The sequence below is a fragment of the Mesocricetus auratus genome, unplaced genomic scaffold, assembly GCF_017639785.1.
Source record: "Mesocricetus auratus isolate SY011 unplaced genomic scaffold, BCM_Maur_2.0 Super-Scaffold_100015, whole genome shotgun sequence".
Classification (NCBI taxonomy): domain Eukaryota; kingdom Metazoa; phylum Chordata; class Mammalia; order Rodentia; family Cricetidae; genus Mesocricetus; species Mesocricetus auratus.
Window position 1 is genome coordinate 54,509,147 of NW_024429198.1, and position 22,526 is coordinate 54,531,672.

The following is a 22,526-nucleotide window of genomic DNA, read 5'->3' on the forward strand; positions in this document are numbered from 1 at the left end:
AGCAGACGGGGGTGTGGCCGGGAGGCGTGGTCTGTGGGCTGGGTCGCCTTAGCCCCGCCCCGCCCCCGCCCCCTCGGAAACGCAGACCCGCGGGCTTCTGCGGGAGAAGCCGAGGCTAGCCAGACTAGTTCCGGTCCGGGGCGGAAGTGCGCGGGACTGTCTCGGCCGCTGACCGTCTGGCATCATGGTGGCTCACGGGCTGCAGGTGGCTCACGTGTTTTGCTGCCCAAACCGGGTTCGAGGAGCTTTGAGCTGGAATTGCGGGTCTGGGGGACTCCTGGCCTTCGGCACGTCCTGCTCCGTGGTTCTCTATGACCCTCAGGTACGAGGATGAGGCGCGCGCTGCGGGCCCAGCTTGCAGGCCGAGGGCGCGGTGCAGGACACTCAAAGGGTCTGGGCGAGCCTCCCGAGGGGCCTGGACTCTTCCTGGGCCGCGCTGCTTCTGCCGAGGGTGACCATGGCCCGTAAGCCCCGAACCGAAACCCCAAGGATGGTATCTTTCTGAGAACCCTTAAAACAATTGAAATTTAGGCGTGGGTTAAGGGCCACACATGGCATCTGAATTCTTTATTACCTCGCAGTACAGTTAACGAACCTAACACTGCATCGCAAAGAAACGTTACGGGTATTTTAGGTACGCACGTGAATGCAGCCATTAAAGAATGGGAAAAATAGAGGATGAGGGCGCCAAGCCCTGGTTGTAAAGTAGGGCTTAAGTAATTTCTTGAGCACCAGCCAGCAGATTATCTTCTGACAGTTTTCCTACTCAGCTCCTCAAGTGAGCAATTAGTGCATGCTTCCCGGAGCCGTGACCCCTCCCCCCTGTTTACATTAGGATGGCGCAGTTATTGTTGCACGGGTCAGGGTTGAGACACTGAAAACTGAGGTGCAGAGCAGATGTTTCTGACAGCGCTGCATTGCTAGAGTTTTGATTCGAAATCCCACTTCCCTCAACGTTTGCATGTACAAAATTCTATACGAAAAGCATGTCCATCCCTTCCTCTTACCTATAGCACGCTCTTACCTCTCTTCTGGTCTTTCTTTCCTATCAATTGTCGTGTGTGTGTTCTTGGTTGGCAAGAAGCAGCATAATCAAACCCAAGGTGAACTTGACATTGGCCATCAGCGGCCGGGTTAGCCAGTAGAAGCCCATGTCTGTGCAGAAGTGAGTGGATTTGTGCCCTTTGTTGCTGCTGCTGTTGTTTGTTTCACTTTGTAGCCCAGGCTGGCTCGCGTTTGGACCCACTGTAGTTGAGGTTGCCTGCTAGCTTACGGTCCATCCTCTTGCCTTAGCCTCCCAGGTGCTGAGACTACAGATCTGAGCCACCATGTCCATCTCTGTCACCTTTTTAATGATAACCTGATCGTCAGGTTACAGGATTCTTAACGTATCATTTATCGAACCCCCAAGTACTTTCTGGTTGGGCACCTAGTTAAAGAATAGGAACCCTTGAAATGTGGGGCTGGAGAGATGGCTCCTAGGGAGTAAAGTGCTTGCTAGGCAAACATGAGGCAAACATGAGGACCTAAATTAAGATTTCACAGCACCCATGTAAGAACCGGGCGTGTCTGTACATCTAACGCCAGAGCTTACTGGCCACCCAGCCTAGCCAAAATATTAATCTCAGGTTCAGAAAATAAGGTGGAGAATTGATGAGAAAGACATTCTGAGATCAGCCTATGGCCTTCACACACACACACACACACACACACACACACACACACACACACACCGCTACAGTACAATTTTGAGGATGATGTTTATCTGGCAGTTTTTGAGATCCCATCTAGGTTTGCTGTTGGCGTTGGGACGCTGCAAAAATAATGAGTAATTACTTCTCAGTTTAATGGGAGAGACAAGGAAATGCATTTAAGTACTTTCCCCCAGTTCCTTTTTCCCAGCCATGAGAAATTCTGCTTGGCATACAAGCAGGCATCAAGTCAGTGCTATTGATAACAAACACGGAAAGGCTGTAATGAGAAGTACTGTGATCAGATCTTTAGCTGTGTGTGAAGTCGGGCTGCCCAAGGGTGGCTGAGGAGCTGGCTGTGCACCTTGCGGGGATCTGATCTAAAAGGATTTTATCAATTGTTATGACCTTGTGTCCCTGTCACTGAGGCTAAAGAACCTACCACTTGTCTAACCATGAATTTATATACGTTAACTGCAGATGTTTGTCTTTTTTGAACCATCAACATGGGATGGAGAGATGGCTCAGTTGTTGGACCCGGGTTCAATTCCTAGCACCCACATGGCAGCTCACAACTGTCTGTAACTCCAGTTCCAGGGGATCTGACACCCTCACGCAGACATGCACCAATGCACATGGAAAAAAAATTAAGCCCTCTGCTTAATGTGCCTTGATAGTATTTTGCTGAGGACTATGGCTCACAAAGTGACTTCTTGTTTATTCTGGAGAGTCAAGACAGGCTTGCTGACACAGGGCTTGGGTGAGCAGAACTATGTAGATGAAGACCCAGGGAGCTAAGATTGTCAGTTATTAATAGGATGGTGGGAATACGTGTGGAAAGGCAGAAAATCGCTCTAGTGAATCGGTAACTCAAGCCACAGTTCGAGATTTGTGACTTGAAAGGCAACTCTGTTGATGGAATTTTGTCTTTTTATTGCATCAAAATATTGGTAACTGATTTTTGCTTGTCAATCACTATGTGGGCTACATTTTTTTTTTGTTTGTTTGTTTGTTTTTCGAGACAGGGTTTCTCTGTATTGTTTTGGAGGCTGTTCTGGAACTCGCTCTGTAGACCAGGCTGGCCTCGAACTCACAGAGATCCGCCTGCCTCTGCCTCCCGAGTGCTGGTATTAAAAGTGTGTGCCACCACCGCCCGGCTCGTGTGGGCTACATTTTAATATACTAATCGATTTTTTTTCCTCTAAAGAAATGCGTGGTTATTAACAACCTGAATGGTCACACCGCTCGAGTCAATTGCCTGCATTGGATACGTAGACTGGATTGCTGTAAGTATTAAACCAAGAAGGCTGATCTCAAATGTTTTTGATAAAGTATGGTTAGTGATTTTTTTTTTTCTTTATCATTTCTTTGATTGATGTATGTTTGGAAAAAGATGAGAACTGGTCTACCCAGTGAGGTAGGTAGCTGACTAGTATTTTTACTTGATAACAGTTGAAGCATGGCCTGCTGTGCCTAGTCTCTGGTTGGAAACCCTGTGAGCAGGGCACAGGTAGAAACTAACATTTAGCTGACTCAGTCTGTTTGTGCTGTAGATACGTGGTTGCTTTAGTTAAGACATAGTATGTCTGTTGCACCCGATAGTATGGTCTGGAAAGTAAGAGGCTGTACTGGGTCAGAGGACTCTCGACGCCCCAGGAATTGTGAGGTCCACGCTGTTTTCACAATCCTGAGGAGCGTATTCATTCACGGACTGTCAAGAGTGTGCTGTGTGGTTTTTCTATGCACCACATGACATAACATGATACCGTAACCGACTAAAGAAAGCAGCAAAGATGAAATTCAGCTCTTTTCTAATATAGTCAGACATCAAAGAGCCTTGTAGACATCCAGAATTGGGCTTCTGGTCTTAATTTTTCATGGTTCTAACATGAGAGTTCTTCCGCTCCCATGGAAATTTGTATTAACATATTTTGTGCATCATTATAATTAAATTACTATTGCTAGTGTGTGATGGCGGGTACATGCCACGGTGCGCCAGTAGAGTTGATTCTCTTCATCCACCTTTGTGAGGGTTTGGGGAATCAAACTCAGATCTCTAGGTTTGTACAGAATGTGCCTAAGATGGGAGCTACCATGTGGTTGTTGGGAATCAAACTCAGGACCTCTGGAAAAGCAGCCAGTGCTCCAAACCGCTGCACCATCTCTCCAGCCCTGGTGCCTAAGATGTATGTATGGTTTTTTGTTTGTTTTTGAGACTAGGTCTCACTGTGTCCTGGATGACCTAGAACTCACTATGTAGACTGTACTGGCCTCAAATCCACAGAGATGCCCCTGCCTCTTCCTCCAGAGTGCTGGGACTAAAGGTGTGTGTTTTCATACCCAACATGATTGTAGTTTTTAGGTGAACTATTAAAAAAATGCTTTTTAGTTTTAACTTCTAATATTGATATACATAACCCACATTAAAAACTTTTTAAGGGTTCTTAAAGAGTATGAAGTAGAACAAAAATTTTGAGAATTGCTGGGATGCAGTGGATTATTTCTCTTCATTGTAAGATTCTCTGACTCGGGAGTTTTTAATTGACCTATTGGTTGCTGTGAACAGTCAGTCCAGTGGAAGTCTCTGCTGTCCTTCTGTCCTACCGTGCTGTTTGTTGTCTGACTGTCCGAGTTTCTTTTCATTCTGTGATCCAGGTGCAAGTCCACAAGTCTCTTGAGCGGGTGAGACTCTTCTCTGTGGTTTTACCTGTGGTATTAGAGAAAGTTAATACAATACTTATCTCAAGTGTGAGTCAGAGTAAGATGTGCATCAGGTCAGTAGAAGCCATTGTATGATACGAAGGGTGGCTCTAATGTGTGTGCAAAAACACAGGTGACATCAGAGACTACTGCACCACACCATAGGACTTTGTTGTGCAGTATTGATCTTACATCGTCTAGAAGTGAAGTCACACAAAATGAATTCCATGCGTTATCACTGTAACCTGTGACCTTCTAGTAACGGCTGTCATTGGATAATTTAGATTTTTTAAGAAGTTAATAAAACAACTAGGGAAAGACATGGCATGAATGCAAATATTTACCAAAAACAACTTTTTCAGCCCCTTCCTCTGAATTGGTGTCTGGAGGATCTGACAATCGAGTGATTTACTGGGAATTAGAGAATAATCAGGTCAGTAGATGTTCCTACTTCTAAGAAACGACTGTATTTACTTTCCAAGTTTTAGCTCTCATTTCTTGTTTTTTTGATTTATGAAATGCCCTCATTTTCTCTCATTTATGAACTTACTGTATTTGCTATTTTACTATAACCCATACACTTTGTTGGTTTTTAAAATCTGAAGACAAAATCCCAGAGAAGGGAGAGATGGACACAAAGTCTTCAACCAAGTGACTGTTTGCTACAATTGGTATCTGGATTTATGACTCCTCCTAGCCAAGCCCTGTGTCTAGGAGTAGCTGGCCAATATAAAACTGATTCCATGTTTCTGTTTTGTTTGCTGTTTTTTCCTTTTTTGATTTTTGTATTTATTTTGCATTTCTGTTTGTATTGATTTTCAGTTTTTACTTTTTGTTTGTTTGGAGCAAGAATGAGAATATGAAGTTGGATGGGGAACATGATTGAATATATTATACATGATCAAATATATGAAAAGAAAATATCTCTGAGCTTTATTCAATTGTTGTGCAGGAAAGTAAAAGGTCTCATATGCTCCATACTGAATATTTCAAGTAAATTTGGGTCATAAATATATTACAAAATAAATTGCCAAAAAAGCATTAGGGAAAAAAAAGTCTGAAGCCCAAATACTTTATCGTTTGTTTGTTTGTTTTGTTTTTTGAGACTGGGTTTCTCTGTATTGTTTTGGAGGCTGTCCTGGAACTCGTTCTGTAGACCAGGCTGGTCTCAAACTCAGAGAGATCCGCCTGCCTCTGCCTCCCAAGTGCTGGGATTAAAGGCGTGCCCACCACGGCCCGGCTTTTTTTTTTTTAAGTATCTAGCTCTCTTAGCTGGTGTTCTGTTGCTGTGAAGAGGCATCATGACCACAGCAACTCTTATAAAGAAAATACTTAATTGGGGTTCTTGACGTCTCAGAGGGTTAGTCCATTATTGTCATAACAGAGTGTGGTGGCATGTGGGGTGACATGGGGCTGGAGCAGGAGCTGAGAGTTCTGTGTCCTCAGACAATAGGAAGAAAGAAACCCTGGGCCTGGTTTGAGCGTTCGAAACCCCACCCTCAGTGACACTTCCTCTAACAAGGCCACACCCTTTAATCCATGTGAAGTAGTGCCGCTCACTAATGATCAAGCATTCCAATGTGGGTCCCATTCCTAGTCAAACCACCACAGCAGCCAAGACACGTTATTTATTTATGTATTTTAATAAAAAAAAAAGTGTCTGAAACATGGGCTGGGGAGATACAGGGGATAAAATTCTTGCTGTGCAGGCTGGAGGGCCTGAGTTCCAGTCTCCAGAGCCCACACAGTGGCTGGGCATGGAAGCCATCACCTGGAATCCCAGATCCTGTCCTGTGGAGGGAAAATGGAGACAGGAGAGTGCCCAGCAGCTCTGGGACAGCTAGCCTGGGCTACATCATGGTGACAACTAGGAGAGACCAAGGTCATATCAGGTGGAAGATGAGGATAGACACCCACGTGCGTGCCGTGCATTTGCATAAGCATACACATTTTCTGAGACACGGTGTCACTGTGTGTCCTAATCTTCTTAAAGGCATGATCCCCTGGCGGGCTGGGATTGCAGGTGGGCGCCATCACACCCTGCTGAGATTGTTACCTTCCTCGTGTCAGGGGCACTGCGCCCTTCTTCTAATTTCTGCTTCCATATCTGTGTGCTGTCACTTGTCCCTGTGAATCCCTCATTCAGGCTGAGCCGTTCTGTTCTTGGTAATGGCAGACAATTTGGGGTATTAAATGGGCAGCTGCGATGTTCCACACAGTGTGTGATGTGCGTGGGCCTCTTTAGTGGACAGTTAGGTTGTTCCTAGTTTTAGGCAAAGATTAATAAGAGTGAAGCAAGTTGTGTTGGTTTTGTACATTTTTCTCTTGCTCATGAGTCAAGGACATTATCTTGAAGGTAGAGTAGACTTGAATAGTGAAGCCTCAGATTGCTCCATGCCCAGGTGTGTGAGCTTGCTGTGCCTCCGCTGCAAACGGAAGGCATTTGAGTTGGATTGTAAAGAGTGGAGGGTGATTGTCTTGGGAAACATTTAAAGAGCGAGGATTCCAAGTACGAAAAACATTACACAAATGAACCTGCCTTTCCCCAAATCTCTTAGCATGCCTTTGAACTTGGAGGAGACAGTTTCGGAAATGTTACTAGATTACGCATGTGTTCAGAAATACCAGAAAATAAGGAAGATCACATTTGAGTGCTAGCATTGGGAGTTTGTTCTTAGGATGGTCACGTGGTGCAGGCCTCTGTTGTCAGCACTTACCAGGCTGAGGCAGGAACAGTTTGAGTTCAAGGTCAGTCAGTATAGACCATATAGCAAAGTGTGTATCCCAGTTTTTGTTGCTGTGGTTGCGCAGGGATGCAGATTTGCAGCAGAGAGAGCACCTAACTGCCTGTGTGTGTGAGGCCGGGTTCAGTCCTTAGCTCCCAGGAGAGGGCTCCTATTCATCAGGCATTTGGAGCCAGTGAGGTTGCTAAGGAGGGGACTATGTCAGAGTACTGTGACAGCACTGCTAACTTAGCATCGGGAAAACGGGAAGAAAAGGCGAGATGATGTAAAAAAACGCTTTGACACTGGCAGGTTAGTTAGTTACATAATAAATTGGGGATATGATGGACAGAGACAATTGAGTTCTTTTAGGGCCCTTGGAGAATGGTGCTTCTGCAGAAAAAGAGGGCAAGTAGGAAGATAAGGAACCAGGTGCAGCCCTGTCGTGGGACCTGCTGGCTGTGTGACCAGACCCACTGTTCATGCCCCAGTGCTGCAGGAATTGGAAGGTCTAGTGGAGATGGGATTCTGGAGCCATCTATATTTAAATGAGAGTAGAATGCCACCCGCACTGGGCTCAGTCTTAGCAGAAGAATCCAGGGAGGCAAAGTGAGCTCTTACTTTTGAGACCTGAAGTGAGAGACTAGCCAGACTTTTCCTCAGTGCTTCCCTAAGCTCCTAGTGGCAGGACAGTCAACTGAGGGGGGAATGAGGGGGTGGGGGTATGAGAGGCATAGAGGAAGGATGTAAGGAATGGGATACGGGAAAGGCTGAGCATCGCAGGGATTGGGTACCCATTGATGCGTCTGTGTGCTGCCTGGTGTAACTGAGGGTGACCTTGAACTAATGCTCCTCCTGCTCCACCTCCCAGTGCTGGGATTACAAGTGTGCAGCCATCACGCTCTGTCTGCAGCCTCCTCGATTCTCCTCTTTGAGACAGTCTTGTTTGACAGTCCAGGCTGTTCTCAGACTCACAGTGGTCCTCTGGATCAGCCTCCTGATTACAGGATTCCGGGATTATAAATATGAGTCACCGTGCCCAGCTATATAATTCCTTTGTTCTCGTAACACGTGTGACACTCTTCCTGATTCAGGTTTTAAAAGTAGCCCGTCTTCAAGGCCATGAGGGACCTGTTTATGCTCTGCACGCTATTTACCAGAGTGACCCATCTGATGGTGTGCTGCGTACTCTGATAGCTTCTGCATCTTCAGACTCTACAGTTCGACTATGGTCTAAAAAGGGACCGGAAGGTAGGTTTGGGGGCTTTGTAATCTAGGTAAAAGGAATAGAGGTTGTGAGTAACAGCTATGAGAACACACATATGTTCCAACATTTTCAGCAACTTGGAAGTGTTATCCTAATGTGTGTTTCTTTTGTACTTTGTCTAAATACTCCTTAACCAAAGTATCTGTTTAACTAAATTCCAACTAAGCCTTTTTTAAGTGAGCAATTTTGTTCTCTCTGATCTCGTTGAAATTCAACAATTTAATTTCTCAAAGTCACTGAAGCATGGGTTTGACTTCTCCATTTGTCTGCTGACATCTTAGACTAGTGATGCCACCCAGCTTCTTTAGGTAGACAAGCTCAGGGATAATTGTTTATGGTGAGTTTTTGTTTTTTAGTAAAACACCTTCAGACCTTGAACTTTGGGGATGGATGTGTTCTGGCTGTCTGCCTGTCTGTTTTGCCTGATACTAATGGTGAGTGTCCTCCGATTTATTAAAAGAACAGTGTAAGAGATGTTTGGGAGCTGGGTGGTGGTGGTGCACCCCTTTAATCCCAGCACTTGGGAGGCAGGGGCAGGCGGAGCTCTGAGTTCAAGGCCAGCCTGCTCTACAAAGTGAGTTCCAGGACAAGCAGGGCTGTTACATGGAGAAACCCTGTCTCAAAAAAAGAAAAAAAAAACAACAAAAACAAACAAGAAATGTTTGGGACCTTGATTTTGTATCTGTTACATTTGTCTTTCTTGTGTTGGTGATCCAGGGGATGGCTTCCTGCATGCTAAACAGCCCTCTACCACTGAGCTAAACTCCCAGCCCTGTATCTAAATACTCTTATGAAATCAACAAACTGGGCATTGAGGTAAACACCTATAACCTCACCATTAGGAAGATGGAGGCAGGTGAATCAGGAGTTCAAGGCTTGCCTGAGCTACATGAGATTCTGTTTCAGAAACAGAACAACAGCAAGTAAATTGAGATGTTGATAATGTAATAGTACTCAACAACCCAAGTGTAACTCATAAAATTAGGAATTCTGGTAGGTAAGATATGTGCCACATTGGTATCACTGCTTGTTGAATTTATCATGGGTGTATCTAAATGCAGTTTGGAGAAAGTCGTTCTTTGAGGGTGATGTTGGGCTAAGATGAAAGGTGATTAACTGTGTGAGCCTTTCAAGGTGGCAACTCTTCATGTCCTGCATGGTGAGTTGACTTTACCTGCCTTCTTTAGCCACAGAAATGACACGATATGAAACAGTGATTCTCTTTACCTGGAGGGCAGGCCCAGCCGCCAGAGGCATGGCCAGGAAACTCCAGCCACTCCTGCTCTCTGTCCTCTGTGGCAGGCGCTGGGGCTCTGGTTCCATGTCTGCTTCCTTTATGCAAAGGTGGCTGGGAAGTGAGGTTAGTTTTGCAACACATACGTTCTAGTCATCTCAGAGTTCCTAGCCATTTGTTTGATTATGTGCTCTTTTATTTTAACATTTCATTTATTCTCAAGCCAGATGTAAAGTCCTTAAAGTTAATAAACACATGGAAACCAGATTTTTTAAAAAGCCAAGCAGTGATGGTGCACGCCTTTACTCTCAGCCCTCGAGAGGTAGAGGTAGACTGATCTCTGTGAGTTCAAGGCCAGCCTGGCCTACAGAGCAAGTTTCAGGACAGGCTCCAAGCTGCAAGAGAAACCCTGTCTGGGGGGAAGGGGGATTTTTAGGTAGCAGCTAATGCTGGGCTAATCAGCATCCAGCTAGGCTAACAGTTCCCTTTGGTCCTCTGGCTGGTGTTGTAGAAATACACCTTATTTGTTCTTACTTGAAACGTGTTTTGGTTGGGGACAACTTTTGGGAGTCTTTCTGTCTGTCTACCCTGTTTCTAAGGCAAGGGCTCTCTTGTTTCTACATACTCCGTGTATTCTAGGTTAGGTGGCCAGCAACTTCTTCTGCCTGCTTCTCATCTTGCCAGAGGAGTGCTGGGATTACAGACGCACAGCACCACATCTGACTCTTTTATGTTGGTCCCAGGGGTTGCACTCAGGTTTTCAGGCATATACGGCAAGCGCTTACCCCTGCGCCTTCTCCCCGGGTCCCTCTTGTCCTTCCCTTTCAGTCCCCTTCTGTCATGGTGCTCAGAATGGACGCACTAATTGTCTTAGATGTGCCATAACCACTGGCTGTAAGCTGCAGCGTCCATTTATTCCTGGAGACAGGTGGACCCTTTCAGTTAATTTGTGTGATAGTGTGGGGAGAAGTCGGTGTCTTTGCCCAGTGATTTACCTGCAGTACTTACAGCCATGCTTGTTTTCCTTCCCAGTACCAATATTAGCGTGCGGTGATGATGACTGCAAAATTCACCTATTTATTCAACAGGATGACCAGGTAACGGATGGTTTTTATTGAGAGACTAGAATTACGTTTGCTTAGCAGTGAATCTTAACAGAAATTTAAAACTAGTTGGAGAAGTTCAGCTGTCCAGCACTTTCAGGGCTGCGTTCGCAGTACGTCTGTTTTATCTCATGATCCTTTAAACTGCTTGAGATTTGAAGATAGCGACGAGCCCTTCTAGTGACTGAGGTGTCATGTACCTTACTGACTGCTATCTTCTAGTTCCAGAAAGTGCTTTCTCTCTGTGGACATGAGGACTGGATAAGAGGAGTGGAATGGGCGACCTTTGGTCAGTATGGAATTTTATTAGATGTGAGCATGATGGGGACAAGTTTAAGATTTCTTTGAGTGCTACATCGTCTACTGCCCCAGTTAGAAAAGGAACTTAAGAAAATTTTAACATGGAGCACACATACTATGGCGTGCACCTGCAGATTAGAAGACAGCACTGGGGAGCGGGAGCAGGTTCCCTCTAAGGCCACACTTACTGAGACTTGCAGCAGGGACATTGTCTGCTGAGCCATCTCCCTGGCCTAGAACAGGGGGTTCTTAACTTCTGTTAACTGTTGATCGGGTGGTAAAGAATGAAACAAGTTGATTTTTATAAGATGACAATATTTGTCTTAGTTATATGTAGATGTTCTTGAGGAATTCTTCCTAGAACTTCATGGCCTAGCTATAGAGAACCACTTGTTTTATATGTATTTATTAACATTGTGTATATATTTGCCAACGCTGTTAAAAATGAATTCCAATCAAATAAATGAAGGATAAGGAAAGAATAATATTTTTGGATCTGGAAATATATACAGCATAGATGAAAAAGTCTTATACCTAAATTTATGGCATTCAGTGTTTTTAACAGTAATGTAATATGTATTTTCTAAATAGGTAGCGACCTTTGCCTAGCAAGCTGTTCACAGGATTGCCTAATAAGAGTATGGAGACTGTATATGAGACCAACATCGTTAGAAGATGAGGACGATAGCATAAAGCTAAAGGAAAACACCTTCACTCTACAGGATGGAGGTGAGTAACCGGGACTTGTTTGCTGTAAGTGTTTAGCTCTGCTAGCTGTTTCATTTGTCTGTCTCCACACATCTGTGTGGAGCTTAGTTTTGTATTTTTATGTGAGACCTATTATTTTTCATGTTTGAAACACTTTTATAAACTCTGCTAGTCAGGTCTTTTTAACTGCTGAAAGCTGTGCTTACTGTTTGTCAGTGAATTAATGTGTGAAATGTGGCAAGCATAGGTAGCATAGGAAGACCTGAGGAATAGTGTGAGCTCTGGTCCTGTGGAGCGCATTCATGAAGCTAAACTCTTCCTCTACGTGGGAGTGGCGTGTGCAGTTCTGGTTTTCTTACAGTGCTGTGATAGACTGGCTTCCCTGCTCATAGATCCTATTGGAATGGTGTGTCATGGAGATACGTCTGGGATTGTTTCTAAATACCAAAATCAGTCCTCGTTAGTCCTCACTCACTAGGTGTGCTGCTCTTGGTTGGTCTTAGTTATAAGGTCTATCAGAGGTGTGGCTTTGGTAACAGTTGTATGGAGGAAACCAAGAAGTGATGTAGCCCACATACTATAAATAGGTATGCCAAAATATGAAAATGTTCATTTATTTGTTTTAAAGGTCTGGAATATGAATTTAGCTTCCCTTATTTCTTCATTATGGTAAATTTAAAACAAAATTGATAATTATTGCCGGCCAGTGGTGGTGCATGCCTTTAATTCCAGCACATGGGTGGCAGAGACACTCGGATCTCTGAGTTCAAGGCCAGCCTGGTTTATAGAGTGAGTAGCAGGACCAGGCTCCAAAGCTACAGAGAAACTCCTCCTACCTCTCACCCCCCCCAAAAAAGAAAATTGATAATTATCAAAAGGGAAACAAAGAGGCTGACTTACCTGTTTTGGGTATTTATTTATTGGTTTGTTTGTTTGTTTGTTTAAGACAGGGTCTCCTGTATCCCAGGCTGACCTCCTTAATCCCTGAACCTCCCCCTTCTACCTCCTGAATGCTTGTGGTGGAGGGCTGCGCCACACCTCCCCGTTAACGCCACCCTGTGTGTCCCAGGCACACTTGCTGTCTCAACTCAGCTGTATGCCCAGCCCTTGTTTTTGCTTTAATACTGCTTCTTTAATGCGGGCATTTTTGGTTTGGTGTGCTGGAAATTAAACCAGGACGTGCACGTGTATATGGCGGAGCCACACTCCCAGCTCTAGTTTTGAACTGATGCATAAGAATTGCATGTGTGATGTTTCAAAATGTAAATGATGTGTGATTTTGCTTTTCAATTGCTGTGTAACAGCCTTTTCAAGAATATTTCAAATAGTAAAATATGTTCTTTAATATTTGTTTATGCACAGAATGAGAAAAATTAGGGGAAAATTCATTTTTAGCTCTTTTTTTTTCCATTGTGGGAGTTGAGTGAAGTTTTTAATTCCTGTTCTTTGTTGAATCTGGGTATTATATTTTGTCCTAATTTCTTGACATAACTTTACCGCAGACTTGCTTTTACGAATGTTCTTTTAGAGGAGCTGTGAGGAAAGAGTCTGTGTCGCTTCTGTTGTAGGAATTAGTATAACGGCTGCGATAACCCTGGAGACCCTGCTGGCTGGACACGAGAACTGGGTAAACTCAATTCACTGGCAGCCTCCATTTTACAAAGGTAGGAGGAAGACAGCTCTTGCTTCAGTAATTGTAACAGTGCTTTAAGCCGGCCAGCTAATTGGAGGATTGTTTGATGGGACTAAAGTCCGTAAATGTAAGGCATTTTTTAGTTGGCCCGTATAATTACCATGCCCATAGCAGCTCCTCTGAAAGTTGTACTCAGGCAGGCTGACTGATTGCTGCCAGGTGCTGAAGCAGCCATACCCTGTTAACTGTGTGAGTCAATTAAGAAAAATTAATTGACCTTCACTCTTGAAAGTGGGGAAGTGGTGCCACGGGGAGGGAGTACTGAGGAGAAACAACACCCTTTCCCTTTTTTCTTTACCCTTAACCTCTGTGGGGCACGGGGTTACCCTCTGTGGAGGGGCGGGGTTACCCTCTGTGGAGGGGCGGGGTTACCCTCTGCGGAGGGGCGGGGTTACCCTCTGCGGAGGGGCGGGGTTACCCTCTGTGGAGGGGCGGGGTTACCTTCTGCGGAGGGGCGGGGTTACCTCTGAGGAGGGGCGGGGTTACCTCTGTGGAGGGGCGGGGTTACCCTCTGGCTGGTGCTGCTGTGACGCTGAGCAAGACATAACCCAGGTCTTGTCCCTAGGGTAGCTAGCAGTCATTAATGCTCAGCTCTTAGGTGTCCTATTTGCCACAGTGTCTTCATCATCATCTGTCCTTTGAAGCCAGCTCCACGCACTCCATGTACCCTTGCTACTGGTTTCTCTCTTTCCATCCCATCACCCCCCACTTTCCCTGACCCGTGTGCTCTGTTGTCAGATGTCTGTACCCGCTCCGTGCCAGGGCTCATTCTTTTACCGTCTCTCTAACTGAGAGATTTACTTATTACTGTGTACTACTCCATTGTCTAACTGTATCACAACTTGTTTATACTAAGGGTGGATCTTAGGCTATTTTTATGCTTATGCGTTTGGAGATGGGATCTCACAGTGCAGCCTTGAGTGTAGAGCAGTTGTGCTGCCTCAGCTTGCCAAGTGCTGGAGCTAGTGCTAGGTGTGGGCCGTCACAGCTGCTTTTGTACACCTTTGCTGTACCTTCTGCTCTGCTCTGGCAGTCTCTAACTCTGCATGTTGATGATGTCAAGACCCTGGTTTTCACTTTTCAGATGGTGTTCTGCAGCAGCCAATGAAATTGCTATCTGCCTCCATGGACAAAACCATGATTCTCTGGTCTCCAGATGAAGAGTCGGGGGTTTGGTTAGAACAGGTAAGAGGTGGATATTTAAGAAATACAAAGTGGAGCTTTTTAAAGTCAGTATATACACAAACCTACGTTCCTAGAGCTGTAAAGTTTCACTCTTTGTGTACATTAAATGAGCTGTCACTTAGTCTCTGCACTCCTTTTCTAGTGTTGACTGATAATGTTTTTCTCTTCTTGTGTAGGTCCGAGTAGGTGAAGTAGGTGGAAATACCCTGGGCTTTTACAATTGCCAGTTTGGAGAGAATGGCACCATGATCATCGCTCACGCATTCCACGGAGCACTGCACCTTTGGAAGCAGAGTATAGTAAACCCGGTATGAGCATGAGGCTCCTTGCTGACTTGTGCTTTCCTAGTGGATGCATTTGAGCTGAGATGACATTCATTCTAAACATAGGCTGTGGTATTTGTACTAGGTTACAAGTTTGGACTTTTCTAGGAAGGAAAGATCAGAGTTGTGCAGCAGTGTGACAGTCGTGAGTGATGCCCAGATGTTACTCATGTGCTCTGGATGTGGCTCAGTGGCATTGGCCTAGTTTATATGAGGCCCTGGGTTGTCTACCTGCCCCTCCCCTTCATGTACAGATGAAGGTCGGAGTCTGCATGCTAGATAAGGGATTTTTAAATTTAATAAATAAATAAGAATATCGGGTGAAATGTGACTTATCATAATTTGAGTGTGTGATATCTTCCTTTTGAAACACTATTTTGCACATTTTTACTGTGTGTGTTAGTGCGCATGTGCAGAGGTTAGAAGGCAACCTGCTGTGGTGCGGTGAATAGGTTGACCAACTGATCGTGACTCATTTCTGTGTCCTTTATCCCCACCAGTGTCTCTCTGTGTAACTCTAGCTGTTCTGGAGTTGGAGTGTAGACCAGCCTGACCTTGAACTCAGGGAGCTGACTGCTGCTGCCTCCCAGTGCTGGATGAGGAGGCGTGCACCACCACACCTGGCTCAGTCCTTTAACTTAATATAGAAACCCTCTAGGCTCACACTCAAAATCGCTCTCATTTTACTCGATATTCTTTCTTCATTACGGAGTTTAATAAATGCTTGGTGAGCTTGTGGTGTGTGCTGCCAGTGCCTGCATACTTCACGAGTATAAACTCATTTAATCCTTCTAATGCATTTGTGTGGTGGGGACCATTATCTACCTGTTTTAGTTGATAGAGTTACCATCAGGCTGTCTGGCTGGAAATTTCCCACAGTTACTGTTTAAAGAATAGAATACATATTTGGATATTACAGCTTAGTGTGGTGGATGGGGAAACAGCTTTTATTTTATGATCTCTTCTTGAATATTTAGTTTTGCAACGTTCCTCTTAATGGTTCTTGTTTATCTTGATGTATGTTATTATCATTTTAATTGCAGAGACGATGGGTTCCAGGGATTGTTATTTCGGGACACTTTGATGGTGTCCAGGACCTAATATGGGATCCAGAGGGAGAATTCATCATCACCACTAGCACCGACCAGACAACTCGCCTTTTTGCTCCATGGAAGAAGAAAGGCCAGTCACAGGTTAGGTCTTCCTCCCTAACTCAAGTCTTCCTTCTTTTGAAATCTCTCTGTGGAGCAGCCTCCTCAGCCATTAGGAAGATGCAGGCTGTGGCTGTGATAAACTGCACCCCCTTTAGGTGGCTGGCACTGGGAATTACTTGACAGTAGCAAATTTTGCATCCTATATCTTGCTTGTTGGAGAAGACTGATTTTTGAAGCATGCAGTCATTTTTATTGTGTCTGTTGTGTTTTAATCCCAGATGACTTGGCATGAGATTGCAAGGCCCCAGATTCATGGATACAACCTGAAGTGTTTAGCCTTGATTGATCGGTTTCTGTTTGTGTCTGGAGCAGATGAAAAAGTTCTTCGTGTTTTTTCTGCTCCTCGGAATTTTGTGGAAAATTTTTGTTCCATTTCAGGGCAGTCACTGGACCACATGCTTTGTGATGTGAGTATTCCTCTAAATGTTTTATTTCAGTCATTTTCTTTCCAATTGAAAGCTGTTTGCTTCAGGCTACAGATGTAGTGTACACGTAGGAAAGGAGTTACATGGGGTGGTTCTGCTTGGCGAGACTTCTGTGGACCGTGGCATGTGATGACTTGACTGGTAAGCACAGGCTGGGGAGACGGCTCCGCAGTTCAGAGCGTTTGCTGTTCTTGCAGACGGCTGGGCTTGGTTTTCAGCACCCACACGTGGTTCCCAACCATCCTTAACTCGGGTTCCATGGGATCCGGTGCTTTCTGCTCACCTTCGCAGGCACCGGGCATGTGTGTGGTGCACATGTATGCATGTAGGCTAAACACACACACACACACATACATACATACGTAGCTCTGAAATAGGTGACTAGACGCATATTGTATGGCAGATTGGTTTGACTAAAGCAGCAGTGTCGCATGTTCACTTGAGACATGGCTATCCTTTGTTGCCTCTGTGGTAGGTTCCTGGGTAAGTGAAGGATGAGCCCCATCTTCCTGGAGATTACTGTAGGGCAGGAGTGGACACTAATAGGGTGACACTAGTTAATTGCTACTTTTTTTTTCCTTGAGATAGTGTTTCATTATGTAGACCAGGCTGGCCTCAAACTCATAGAGATCTGCCTCCTGAGTGCTGGGATTAAGATGCATGCCACCGTTCCTGGCCTAATAGCCGCATGTTATGACAGAAAAATTAGCTGTGGAAGAGAGAGGTCACCAGTTATAGTAATGAGAATGTTGTCGTTTTTTTAAGTTACTGTAAATTTGTATGTGAGTGTCTTGCCTGTGCACATATCTGTGTACTATCTGAGTCATAGCCTTCAGCGCACAGAAGAAGGGGATCTCCTGGGACTGGAGTTGCAGATGACTGTGAACCACCATGTGGGTGTTAGAGATGGAGCCGGGTTCTGTGGGGAGCAGCTAGTGCTCCCAACCACTAAGCCATTGCTCTAGCCTCAATGAAAATGTTTTGGTAGGACTCATTTATGATACACGTACATTTTTGTTCTGTTTGTTTATGCCTGCTTTTTACATAAGATTTGAGCTTACAGAAATATATGAATTTGGTTTTAGAACACAGCTTGGGTTACTTAGCATGTACATGGCCCAGGGTTCTAGCACTGAAGAAAACAAATAATATGGATCATAAGATTATGAAGTAGGTGGTGTATGCTTTTAGTCTCGGCACTCAGAAGGCAGAGGCTGGCAGATGTATGAGTTCAAGGCTAGCCTGGTCTTCATAGTGAGTTCTAGATCCGCCAAGGCTGTACACCTGTCTTTAAAATCCCAAATAAATAAATAAGTAAATAAAATAATGAGGTCATGGAAATGAAGAGGGAAGACGTTGGCTACAGAGAGTGGTTCTGTTGCACATAAGCATCTGTTTAGACGTTATTACTAAGAGTTGCATCATAGGTAAAAGGGAGAAGAGAGAGAAAGAACCAGCAAGCAGGGAGGCCAGAGCTTTGGGGCTCTGTTGGAGTGAAGAGGGAATTGGAGAATTGTGGGAGTGCTGGAGGGCTTTCATGACAGGTGCATTAATGTTGTGCTGTTGGGAGGATGCAATGAAAACCATTTTGCAACAAAGAGCCTTGTGTGGGAGCCCAGATATTGAGGGGAAGCCAAGAGAGAGCCGAGTGGCGGGAAATGAAGTCCAGCTTCACTGGGCAGCGCCTCCTGTCTCAGCTGCCTCCCTTGCTGAAGGCAGTTGCTTTGTTGTGCTCACTGCTGCTGAGCAGTTGGAACAAGACCAAGGGAGCTCAGACTTCACCAGCAGAGGGAGCGCAGGAGCAGGGTCTGCCCAGCTCTAGCAAAGGAAGTAGGGTTTTCTGGGATTCCAGGAAAGGTGTAACTCCAGGCACACTTGGCTCCCTGTGCTACAACACCGGTTCCCCGTGGCTTCAAGTGACTCACTGATTTGTTCTTGTGTCGAGTGGTGTTGGGTGAGCTTCAGGGTGGCTTCTCACTGCCCTGTTCTGCAGTGTGTAGGCTTGCACGCAGCACCTTACATCCAGGCGGCCGTTCTCAGTCATCTGGTGTTTTAAGTTCATACCACTCGTGTCCAGTTCCAGCCTGTGTGTTAAGGGTGAATTGGTGAACCCTCAGCATGTGGTATACTATTTCTGATGATCATCAGCACGTAGCTTACATGCGAGTGCAGGATCTAACAGAGCTTTGTTTCTGCAGACCATACTTCACTAAGTTGTAAAGTAGCTTTACATTATTTACATATGCATAATAAAACCAACATGACCATGCCTTTATGGGCCACAACCTTGTCCCAGGGGCATCCCTTGAGGCTTTCTTGGGGGCAGAGTTCTTGGCCTTGCATTTCAGCCTGCTGAATGAGTCAGGCCCTGTAGCCTGCTGTGTTGTGGGGGCTGAGGGGCTTACCTAGGAGAGAATGCCTGAGGGGGTGGGGGTGGTGATAGTGCCATCTGTTGGAGGATGGTTGAAGTGGCAGCTGTCAGCTCAGAAGTTAGAAAGGTGGCAGACAGCCACACACGTCAGATTGGAAACATTCTCAGCATTTATGAACATCACTTTTAGTGTCTGAAATGTACTTACTCTCCTTTTCATTCTAGGACGACCCTGATTTTCCAGAAGGAGCCACTGTTCCTGCATTGGGGCTGTCAAATAAAGCTATCTTTCCAGGTAAGGATTTAGTCTCCAAAATTACTGAACAGTTCTATTACTTAAAATATAATTGGAAACTTGTGTAACGTACACCTGATGTTCACATGTAGGCCACGGACACAGGTGCAGTTTTCACCCAGGATTCACAGAATACTCCAATAATGTGAGCGACTTGAAGGGTTGGTTATAGATGCTAGAAAATAACCTTTTAAATGTCTAGTGGAAGTAAATGGACAGAATCCTTATGGAATCACTCCTACTCTATTTGGAAAATACTGGAGTAGAAATAACTGTGCAGTCTCGTGGACACAGCTCTGAAATACACTGTTTGGACGCGCTGCTGCTCTCTGATATGTGTCAACTCCATACATGGTATCCGTGTTTTCTAAACTAGGAGACCTGGTCCCTCAGATATATGAGGAGGATCCGCTGTTATCTAACCCTGCCTTTGGGTATCCCGAGGTGATCTTTCAGCCTGCTGTCCTTTCTGGTAAGACACGATGGAAGACAAGTTACACAGTCTGTACTCTGTGGCTATGGACCGAGAGCTGTGACTTTATTTTTTGTTTGGCTAAATTGGGGGAAATTCCAAATGTATTAAAAATTTATTATAGAATTAAAAATATATTGTAGAGCCTCCCGCTGAGGACCATCTTCTGCAGAACACGTTGTGGCCTGAAGTTCAGAAACTGTAAGTTGAGCTGTGTGTGGAGTCATACATAGCTTGGGGTCCACTATGACTTGACTTCTCCTTCCCATTCCATCTTCATTTTTCTCCTGCCCAATAGAGCTTCACAGGGGTGAGAATCAAACCTCACTTGGGCTTGATTTTCTCTTTTATGTTGCTGTTTCTTATGTTTATTAGTTGGTTGGTGTTAATTTCCCAGACAGACAGAGAGGCGTAACAAAGTATGTGCTTCTGTTTGTTTCTCAGCTAGTCATTTTTTGTTGGCTCCCATCAACATCTGTCATGGTGGTTTATTGGACTGGCGGGCATTAGCTGTGAAAACCTATGTTTAATCAGATCACTTTGATGTGTTATATTACCTTTGGAAGCTATCATTTTTCTTTGGTTTCTGACTTTTTCCCTAAATAGTTGTCTAAGCAAAATGTGATGTTCTTTAAGGAATTGTGAGTTAGGTCAAGAGAATGGTCCTCTTCACTTTAGAATGTTTTGCAACATAAGAATAAGTATATTACTAATACAAAAGCCATATGCTTTCTCCTTAAATTATAGGTATGGACATGGCTATGAGATATTTTGTGTTGCTTGTAACAATTCGAAGACTCTGATTGCCTCTGCTTGCAAGGTAGGGCATTTGTGGTGTCTGTGTGTGTGTTTTAGTTTTACTTGGTCACAGGTAATCGCTGTCATGGGGCTTTTGTAAATTTGGCAGATATAGGCAGAATCCACATGAAATGAGCCTTTTGGGTACCGTTGCCTGAATCTCTTACGTTCTCTTTTCCTCTTCCCTTTAAAAAATGTGTGATTATGTTTTAAATCTGTTTTAACTACTCATTTATTCTTAGAGTTGATCTTTCAACAGTTTGGGTTTGGGGTTGCATTAGCACACACTAAAAATTGTGCATATGATCTTACCAGTGATTACATGACTGAAGAAAATGTTCTATGCAGACAGTGAAGTGGACTAGGTCTTTTCCTCACAGAAATATGCAATGGCTGCAGCAGCACCCTTCTTGGGAGAGGGAAGCCTGTTGCTTGTGTTGTCATAAGGCACCTGTGAGACAGTTTGAGTGTGTGTGTGTGTGTGACAGAGAGAGAGAGAGAGAGAGAGAGAGAGAGAGAGAGAGAGAGAGAGAGAGAGAGAGAGAGAGAGAGAGAGAGCGATCCTCAGGCTAGACTCCAGGCAGGTGCCTTTGGAAAGCTCCAGAGCACAGTGGTCAGGGGTCATATTGGCCAAGTCATCATGTCATTTTACACCAAGCTATAAAAGAACATGTGATTGAGGCCCTGAACAGAGCCAAGTCAAGTTACCTGGCTGCCAGCAGTTCTGTTGCAAGGAACTGGGGCTTCCCCAAGTTTAATGCAGATGATGTTGAAGATGTAGCTGATACATCACTCGTCCCTGACGACTGTGGGGTAATGGACAAGGAGCTGGCCCTGCACTGCTGAGGGCTCTGCTGTGTTGAACCTGCCACCACTGTCCAGTCACAATCACTGGTAAATGCCATATCCTGTTCACCTTGAAAGAAAAGAAAAGAAATTCCTCTGCAGCCATTTGAGGCCTATAGCTCCTAGGAGGGGTGCAGCCTTGTGAGCTCTTCCTGCCAACTGTTATCTTTATAAAATATCTTTAAATTAGGAAATTGTCTTCCAACTTTATTCTCTTTTTGGTTATTTTATTTACTGTGTAATTTTAGAGTCAGCTTGAAGTATTCTCAGTCTCTTTGATGGGGATGACATTGAGTCTGTAGATCAGTTTGAGGAGAATTTTAACAATATTCCTCCTTTATATAAGTCTTTAATTTCTCCTAGGGATGGTGTTTTAAAAAATCTTTTGAAGTAATTTTAGATTTAAAGAAAAACAGTGATCCATATACCTCCCTCAGTTTTCTGTTCTCACCATAGTGTCTGGGGTCTAATCTCACACACATTCTGTGAGACTCACTTTTTTCCCTATAGTTTCTCTGTTTTGACATAAGGAAATTTACAATGTTGGCCTTGAGCTCCCAGAGATTTGCCTGTCTCTGCTCCTGAAGTGTGGGGACTATAGCCGTGTGCTGCCATCACATTGTATGATTTTTAATCTTCTTTTTTTTTTTTTGTCTTTTTAGAGCCAAGCCTACTTTATAACATGTTTTCTTTTTACATATTTTCCAACTCAATTTGATACAAGTTTGTTATAAACTTTTCCAAGTGCTGGTGCAATACTTAGTAGACCCCTTTGATCTCTAGAATCCACATGGAGGAAGGAGAGAACCAACTCTTACAAGTTGGTCTCTGTCCTCCACAAATGACCCCCCACATGCACATACACGAGAAATAACTAACTATAGGTTAAAAAATGTAAAGCTGGGGTGATGGTGTACATCTGTAATCTCTGCAGTTGGGGGGTTGAGGCAGGAAGATGACGAACCCTAGGTCCGCTTCAGCTGCCTCTGTAAGGGATTTGCAGCCAGCCTGGGCTACATGAGACTCTGTCTCAGAAAACTCATAACTCAAAAGCCTGTATATTCTCTGTGGTTTTGAGGCATGAGCAATTTGAGCCTCATGGAAGGACCTCCTTTTCTACAGTCTCTTTGCTTATAAAACTGGTGTTGCTTTTTTTTTCCCTGAGACTACATGTGTGA

At 44.6% G+C, this 22,526-nt stretch overlaps 1 protein-coding gene and 1 pseudogene across 1 annotated transcript in view; both read left to right on the forward strand.

Moving 5' to 3' along the window:
* The first annotated feature begins 116 nt into the window (after positions 1 to 116).
* Positions 117 to 22,526, forward strand: part of Elp2 (elongator acetyltransferase complex subunit 2) — a 33,536-nt gene continuing 11,126 nt past the window's right edge. The window contains exons 1-17 of the mRNA XM_013124388.3: positions 117 to 322; positions 2,899 to 2,977; positions 4,754 to 4,824; positions 8,209 to 8,365; positions 8,738 to 8,815; positions 10,648 to 10,712; positions 10,941 to 11,007; positions 11,610 to 11,747; positions 13,295 to 13,390; positions 14,504 to 14,604; positions 14,781 to 14,912; positions 15,971 to 16,120; positions 16,360 to 16,548; positions 19,163 to 19,232; positions 19,609 to 19,704; positions 19,848 to 19,905; positions 20,452 to 20,524. Of these exons, the coding sequence (XP_012979842.1) occupies positions 185 to 322; positions 2,899 to 2,977; positions 4,754 to 4,824; positions 8,209 to 8,365; positions 8,738 to 8,815; positions 10,648 to 10,712; positions 10,941 to 11,007; positions 11,610 to 11,747; positions 13,295 to 13,390; positions 14,504 to 14,604; positions 14,781 to 14,912; positions 15,971 to 16,120; positions 16,360 to 16,548; positions 19,163 to 19,232; positions 19,609 to 19,704; positions 19,848 to 19,905; positions 20,452 to 20,524 (1,758 nt within the window). The 5' untranslated portion in view covers positions 117 to 184. The remainder of the gene's footprint in view (positions 323 to 2,898; positions 2,978 to 4,753; positions 4,825 to 8,208; positions 8,366 to 8,737; positions 8,816 to 10,647; positions 10,713 to 10,940; positions 11,008 to 11,609; positions 11,748 to 13,294; positions 13,391 to 14,503; positions 14,605 to 14,780; positions 14,913 to 15,970; positions 16,121 to 16,359; positions 16,549 to 19,162; positions 19,233 to 19,608; positions 19,705 to 19,847; positions 19,906 to 20,451; positions 20,525 to 22,526) is intronic.
* LOC121144439 lies at positions 20,845 to 20,966 on the forward strand (annotated as a pseudogene).